Raw genomic sequence first — 8427 nt, forward strand, 5'->3', positions numbered from 1 at the left:
ACAAGCCCCATCAAAGTTAATCTTGAAAAAGACTTCTGCAGAAGGCTGCCAACACATCGGCGACTGTACACCCGGCATAATCTGAACACGAACTCTAATCTGGGATAGCTCAACATAGAATTCCTGAGCATACCTTGCGAACTCAATCCCAGATCTCCATTTATCATTGAATACCACCTAGTTCCTATTCATCCAAATGCACTAACAAAAAACAAAGAAGAGCTCTCATGTTTCCTCATCCAGCTTTGAAAGGGGATCCACCATCCACCTAAAAAAACCACCACCTGTCCTTCTTCCCACAATTGAGTCGAAGCGACTATTTTCCCACACCTCTTTGGCAAAATCACAATCTACAAAGCAATGTTGAACAGACTCAGCTTCCACCTTACACAGTGGGCAAACGTCATTAAAGAGCACCTTGCACCTCTGCAAATTAGTTTGCACAGGTAATATGCTTAAACACATTTTCCATCCTGTTAACATATATTAATATAATGTAACATATATTAATATGTATATATATATTATATTAACACACTCAGCTGTATCATATTAATATATATATATAGGATGCTAGGATGCCTTTCGGTTGCTTTCGGCCACTTTCTAAATAGGAGTCTCCTCTTCCTCTGTCAGACACAATATACACAAGAGATTTCTTACACTCTCTTATTTCTTTCATGGTATCAGAGCACAGGTATACTGCCCAGTCTCTTTCTTAGCCTCCTTTTTTTTTCTCTCTCTCTTGGCAGTCTGCAGATTGCTGCCCCTCTCATCCTTCTCTCAATTACAGTTTGGACACCACCGAAGCCTTCATCTCTTCACTACAGATCCACGGCCACCGGAGTCATCCTCTTTCGCCGTCACACGCGCCGTCACGCGCTATTTTTGTCGCCGGCGCGTCGCCTGCTTCGGCCTTCAGCATCACACGCGCTCCACGCGTCCCCAGTCGCCTAAGCCACCTCTCTTCGCGTCCCTCGCGCCGGCTCACACGTCCCTCGCGCCGGCTCGCACCGCCTGCACCTGCTGGTCACCCACTCGGCTCCAGCCAGTCCGGCTCAAACCGGTTCAGCCACTTTCCCAAGCCGATTCACCTCCATTTTTGGACCTTTTTGACCGGTTCAGCCCGGTTTCTGACTATTTTGGCCCTTCTGCACCCACTGGTGCCCTTGGAAATTTCAGATTCTCCCTTGCTTGTGCTATTTTTCTCTCATGGATCTCCTGGACTTCTCTAACCACCCTATTTCCGTTATTCTTGACGGGACTAATTATTTCCTATGGGCCCAAGCTATGTCTGGCTTCCTCAAAGGAAAGAAACTTTGGCGCATCATCACTGGGGATGTGTGCAAACCCATTCAAGGGACCCCGGATTCTGCTGCCACGGACTCCACTACCAAATATGTCGAACGACTGGAAGATTGGGATAGTAAAAACTATCAGATCATCACTTGGTTTCGCAATACTTCTATTACCTCTATCAGCCTTCAGTTTGGTCGGTTCCAACTTGACTCTGCTTCCTCTCCTGCCAAAGACATCTGGGATTTTTTACAAGAACGCTATCAAACTACTGGCCTTGCTCACCAATATCAGCTTCTGAGTCATCTTCACCGTATGCGCCAAGAAACAACTTAGAACATTAATGATTTCCTCTCCCAAATGTATTCTGTTTGGGATCAGCTCGCTCTTTCTGAACCTCCTTGGGATTGTACTAAGGATGCTGCCTTATTTACTACTTACCGTGACCAACAACGCTTGGTTCAGTTTCTCATGGCTCTCACTCCCCGATTTGAGCCAGTACGCGCATCTCTCCTTCATCGCACTCCTTTACCCACTCTTGAGCAAGCAATTTCTGAACTCCTGTAAGAGGAAACCAGATTTGGTACTCTCCATCCGCACCCTGTGGACTCTGTTCTTGCCACTCCCCAGCTTCGCAGTTCTCCTTCCCCACCTTCACCACAGAAGTCCAATGCCTGCAATTACTATCACAACCGCAATCTTCCGTCCACTCATCTTCTGGTTAATTGTCCAGTTCGTCTTTGTCGGTTTTGCAACAAGACTGGCCCTGGTCATCTTCAACAAGATTGCTTCCGCAATCCTGCCCGTGCCTCTCGCCCTGGTCCTTCCCCCGGGAATTTTTCTCGCAGCCACTCTCACCGTTCTGGGACCCCGTTGAAACCACTGCCTGCTCAACGCACTGCTGCTGCTGCCTCAGAGGATTTACCTTCCTCTGTTCCTGTAGACCCTTCCACTCCAGTCTTCTCTCAATCCGATGTCGAAGCCATGTTTCAACATTTTTGGCAGCATTCCGGTACTCCTCCATCTACTGCTTTCTCTGCCACCGCAGGTAACTCTTCTTGGTACTTTGACTCCGCTTGTTGTAATCACATGACCTTTGACCCTACTATTTTTACTCCTCTCTCTTCTACTCCTCATGTTCCTTCTATCCATACTGCTGATGGGTCTCTTCTGTCTGTAAGTCATGTTGGTTCTGTTTCAACCTCTCACTTATCTTTATCTCATGTCTATCTTATGCCTGCTCTTACTTTAAATCTTATCTCCATTAGTCAATTATGTGAGCATGGTCTAACTGTTACCTTTTCTCGTTCTGGTTGTTTGGTGCAGGACCCTCGGACGGGGCAAACTCTTGGGATAGACCGTAAGCATGGACGTCTCTACGAACTCATCCATCTTCATGTTCCAGATTCCTCTCAGATCACAGCTCCTACCACTGCTACCACTGCTTCTCCTTTATCTCCTTTTCAGCTTTGGCATTGTCGTTTGGGCCATCTTTCTGTTGGTCGTTTAAAATATTTAATTTCCAGTGGTCATTTAGGTCACGTAAGTTCTGATGTTTTAGATTGTGTGTCTTGTCAACTTGCCAAACAACCCGCCTTATCGTTTAATAAAAGTGACTCTGTTTCTCTTGCCCCATTTGATCTCATTCACTCTGATATTTGGGGACCCTCTCCTACTCCTACTATGGGGGGTGCCCGCTATTTTGTTGTTTTTATAGATGATTTTTCCCGTTTTACATGGTTGTTTCTTATGAAAAATCGCTCTGAGCTCAAACAACTTTATTACAATTTTGCTGCCATGGTTAAAACACAATTTTCTACAACTATTAAGCTTTTTCGCTCCGATAATGCCATGGAATATAAAGATTTTGACTTTCTTTTTTTTCTTCAGCGTCATGGTACTCAACCTCATCGTTCCTGTCCCGGTACGTCTCAACAAAATGGACGTGCTGAACGGAAACATCGACATATCCTTGACACTACTCGCGCCCTTCTTCTGTCTTCCTCTTGTCCGGAACATTTTTGGGGAGAGGCAGCTCTCACTGCTGCTTACACTATCAATTGTATCCCTACACCTGTCATTCATAATCACACTCCTTATGAGCGTCTGCATGGCACCCGTCCCCCTTACACCACCCTTAGGGTCTTTGGCTCTGCCTGTTTTGTTCTTCTCCAACCTCATGAACGTACCAAACTTGAACCACGCTCTCGCCTCTGTTGCTTCTTAGGGTATGGTATTGAACACAAGGGGTATCGTTGTTGGGATCCTCTTTCCCAGCGACTCCGTATCTCTCGTCATGTAGTCTTTTGGGAACACAAAATGTTTTCTTCTCTCTCTCTCTTCCGTTTGTCCGTTCCCTCATCCACTTTATTTTTTACTGACCCTTCCACGGATCTATTCTCTGATGAGCTTACTCCACCGCCCTTGCCAGCCTCTCTCGAGTTCTCTGATGAGCTTGCTCCACCGCCCCCACCAGCTTCTCTCGAGCCTGCCTTGCCTATTGGTCTGTCCCATGCACCTGCTACCTCTGATGGTCCTGCTCTTGTTCCCTCGGGATCCTCCCCTCCTGATGCGTCTCTCCCTTTGGCTCCTCCTGCCTCTACTCAACCACACCGGGTAACCCAACCTTCTACTCGTCTTCGTGACTTTATTGTTGGTTCTACTGCTTTTTCTACTTATGAACCAACCTCCTATCGTGAGGCTCGCTCTAATCCTCTTTGGCAGCAAGCTATGACTGATGAATTGCAGGCTTTAGACAAAACTCACACTTGGGACATTGTTGATCTTCCTCCTGGCAAGACTGCCATTGGTTGCAAATGGGTTTACAAAATCAAAACTTGTTCTGATGGATCTATTGAGCGCTACAAAGCTCGCCTTGTTGCCAAAGGCTTCAACCAAGAATATGGTATTGACTATGAGGAGACCTTTGCTCATGTTGCTCGTCTCACCTCTGTTCGCAGCCTGATTGCGGTTGCTACCACTCGACACTGGGATCTTTATCAAATGGACGTCAAAAATGCTTTCCTTAATGGTGTTCTTCTTGAAGAGGTCTGCATGCAACCTCCCCCTGGGTCTACTTATCCACCTCATAAAGTTTGCAAACTTCAGCGTGCTTTATATGGTCTCAAACAAGCTCCGCGCGCTTGGTTTGCCAAGTTCAGCTCTACTATTCATGATTGTGGTTTCACCTCCAGTTCTTATGATACTGCTCTTTTTATCCGGACCACTGCTAAAGGGACCACCTTGCTTCTTCTTTATGTGGATGACATGATTATCACCGGTGACGATCTTGATGGTATTCTATGCCTTAAACAGTTTCTTAGCCATCATTTCGAGATGAAAGACCTTGGTCCTCTCAGCTATTTCTTGGGTCTTGAAATCTTCCATGATTCAACGGGGTCTTTTCTCTCTCAGGCTAAGTATACCTCTGATCTTCTCACCCGTGCTGGGCTTACGGATTGCAAGACTGCCTCCACTCCACTGGAGCCTCAGAGTCGTCTTACACCTCTTGATGGCACTCTTCTCTCTGATGCTACCCTCTATCGTCAGCTGGTTGGCAGCCTTGTCTATCTCACTGTTACTCGTCCTGAAATTGCCTATGCCGTTCATATTGTCAACCAGTTTATGTCAGCTCCTCGTACCCCTCATTATGCTGCCTTAGTTCGTATCCTTCGTTATCTCAAAGGTACCTTGTTTCATGGACTTCATTATTCCGCCCGCTCCTCTCTCCAGCTTCGTGCTTTTTCCGATGCTGATTGGGCTGGGGATCCTACTGACCGGCGCTCTACTACCGGGTTCTGTTTTTTCTTGGGTGATTCTCTTATTTCTTGGCGCAGCAAGAAACAATCTCTTACTGCTCGCTCCAGTACTGAGGCCGAATATCGTGCTCTTGCTGATACTACTCAGGAGCTTCTCTGGCTTCGTTGGCTTCTTGCTGACATGGGCGTTTCCCCCTCTGGCGCTACCGCCCTCTTTTGTGACAATCAAAGTGCTCTTCAAATTGCTCACAATGATGTTTTTCATGATCGCACCAAGCACATTGAGATTGACTGTCATTTTATTCGTCAACACGTTACTCGTGGTACTGTTCATCTCCATCCAATCTCCTCTGCTGATCAACTTGCTGATATCTTCACCAAAGCTCATTCTCCTGGCCGCTTCGTTGACCTTGTCTCCAAACTCCAGTTGGTTGATGTTTGTCCTCCTTGAGTTTGAGGGGGGATGTTAACATATATTAATATAATGTAACATATATTAATATGTATATATATATTATATTAACACACTCAGCTGTATCATATTAATATATATATATATAGGATGCTAGGATGCCTTTCGGTTGCTTTCGGCCACTTTCTAATATTTTATGTAATGTAACATAATGATGTTGTAAACAATAGCTCCTATAAATAGGAGTCTCCTCTTCCTCTGTCAGACACAATATACACAAGAGATTTCTTACACTCTCTTATTTCTTTCACATCCAAAGATTTTAATCCTACCCCAGAGACCTATTACCCAAGAATTCCTCCAAAACCTTTCCATTAAAGTTCTAGCCTCTGATGATGTCTATGAGTTCGCACACCCATCTTAAGATGATAAGCTGATCGTCCCGAGAATAGGCCATTTCTGGTATAGTGCCAACCCATCATCTATCGGATATGGGCAAACTAGTATAGCTTGGATTACCTCCACCTCAGACGGAAGAAAGCATTGATTTAGAACCTCTACGTTCCAATTCCCAGTATCATTATCAATTAAGGCACTAGCAAACTCATGGGGCAAACCAAATCTGTAATGAATATGGTCGTGGCACCCACTTGTCGTGCCAAATTCAAATGTGTTACCCATCTCCAACTCGCCATCTCAGGCCTTTCATAAAGAGAGATTTCGCACCCCAAATACTCCTCCAAGAAAAAGATGGATTTGACCCCAACGACACATCAAGAATTGTAGAATGTGGATAATATTTCGCTTTCAAAATCTAAGCCGCGAGACTGTTGGGGAACTTGAGAAGCTGCCATCTTTGTTTAGCTAGTAAAGCCCGATTGAACACCGATAGGAAGCGAAATCCCATTCCTTCCTCACTCTTCACTTTGCATAAACCATCCCAACTACGCCAATGAATTTTGCTCCTCTTCCTTTTGTCCCAACCAAAACCTTGCTATAAGCGCACTTATCGCATGACACAAGTCTTCTGGTAATTGGAAACACGACATGATATAGATTGGGATTGTGTAGGCCACTGCTTTGATTAGAACCTCTCTCCCTGCTGAGGATAATGACTTCTCCTTCCACCCATTGAAACACTTCCATACCCGATCTTTAATATGATTGAAAACCGTATTCTTCGACCATCCCACAAAAAATGACATTCCCAAGTACTTACCGTCACGAACAAGTTGACCCACCCCAAATAATGCTGAAATCCGATTCAGCTCTTCAATCCCCACATTCTTACTACAACAAATTCCGGATTTCTCAAAGTTTACTTTTTTCCCAAATGTTGCCTCATATTTCTGGAGGGTTGAACAAATATAATCCACCACCTGGTCACTAGCCTCAACAAACAATAGGCTATCATCATTGAAGAATAGATGAGAGAGACGCTGGCATCCCTGACCGATCAAAATTCCTGAAATCAGGTTCTCAGCTTTAGCCTGATGAATCAGCGCGGATAGGGCCTCCGTACACAGCAAGAATAAATATTGGGATATAGGATCATCTTGTCTAATGCCTCATGACGAAAACAACTATTGTGTAGGTCGTCCATTCAAGAGCACCGAATAAGAAACACTAGATAGACATTGCATCACCAACCGAATGAATATTTGCAGGAAACCCATTTTGACCAAAATCACTTTCACGAACTCCCATTCAACCCAGTTATATGGCTTGCTCATGTCCAATTTTAACGCAAAATAGCCAACCTTGTCCCTCATCTTATTCTTCAAATAATGGAACACTTCAAAAGCCATAAAAACATTGTCGTTAATAGCTCTACCTAGGACAAATGCACTTTGCGTCGGAGACACCACCTCATTCAACACTTTTTGCTGTCAATTGGCCAACACTTTCAATACCAGCTTGTAAACCACATTACATAGACTGATCGGTCTAAATTGATTCGGAGATCTTGGTTGCTTCACCTTAGGAATGAGGACAATGTAAGTATTACTAATTAAAGATACATTCTACCCATCATTAAGGATACCAAGCACTTCCTTACACACATTCAGGCGAACCAGAGGCCAAAATTTCTGGAAAAAAAGAGCTAGTTTTCCATCAGGGATTGGAGCCTTAGTAGGATGCATTTAGAACAGCACATGTCTAACCTTCTCTGGCACAAACATCCTATCTAACCTTTGTGCCATCTCATTAGGACCGGACGAGTCATACTCTCCACCACTATCTCCATGTTACTCAGTGAACTTGTTATCAACAATTCTTGAAAATAGTTGGCCACGATTTCGTTCGGCTCATTCGACTTTGTGCACCAAACGTCCCTTTCATTCTCCAGCCCATTGATAGTCTTCTTCTTTTGCCATTAGGATGCTATGGCATGGGAAAATGCTGTGTTTCTATCCCTTTCCTTGAGCCAATTAGCCCGCGCCCATTGAGCCCACATAACCGACTCTTTTTCTAGGAGCTTATTCATCTCTACTTGGACCCTCTTCACCTCTATCATATCATTATCCAACAAACTTTGTTGAGCTTGCAACTGCTGAAGAAAAGGCATCTTCATTTGAATTTGTCGTTGAACATTCCCAAGAACCCTCCAGTTCCAGTCTTGTAATCCGGACGTAGCTGTAGCCACTTTACTCAAAACTAACTCCATCCCAGATAGATTGTTATCCCGATTCCACATAGCCTTTACTATATCCTCACATTCGGCCTCACACAGCCACATCGCTTCAAATCGGTATAACTTTTAGTGCTTTGGGGCCTGTTGTGCGATCACTTTAGCCCTTTCTACATCCAACAAGATAGGGATATGATCCGAAGATGTACAACCCAAATGATACACCTTAGCCAAAGGAAATAAATTTAGTCAACTATCATTCGCTACTCCTCTATTGAGCCATTCTCTAATCATTCCTTCCTCATGTCTACCATTACACCAAGTAAATG

At 44.5% G+C, this 8427-nt stretch overlaps 1 protein-coding gene across 1 annotated transcript; it reads right to left on the minus strand.

Annotated features, from left to right (window-relative positions):
- Nucleotides 1-6410: 6410 nt before the first annotated feature.
- Nucleotides 6411-8206, minus strand: LOC114297573 (uncharacterized). Its single transcript, XM_028242017.2, has 3 exons — nucleotides 7976-8206; nucleotides 7158-7352; nucleotides 6411-6980 (listed from the first exon to the last, which is right to left on the minus strand). Exons 1-3 carry the CDS (start codon nucleotides 8204-8206, stop codon nucleotides 6411-6413), a joined length of 996 nt encoding a protein of 331 aa, XP_028097818.2.
- Between the last annotated feature and the right edge of the window lie 221 nt (nucleotides 8207-8427).

The sequence above is a fragment of the Camellia sinensis genome, chromosome 5, assembly GCF_055761805.1.
Source record: "Camellia sinensis isolate YWXY chromosome 5, ASM5576180v1, whole genome shotgun sequence".
Taxonomy (NCBI): domain Eukaryota; kingdom Viridiplantae; phylum Streptophyta; class Magnoliopsida; order Ericales; family Theaceae; genus Camellia; species Camellia sinensis.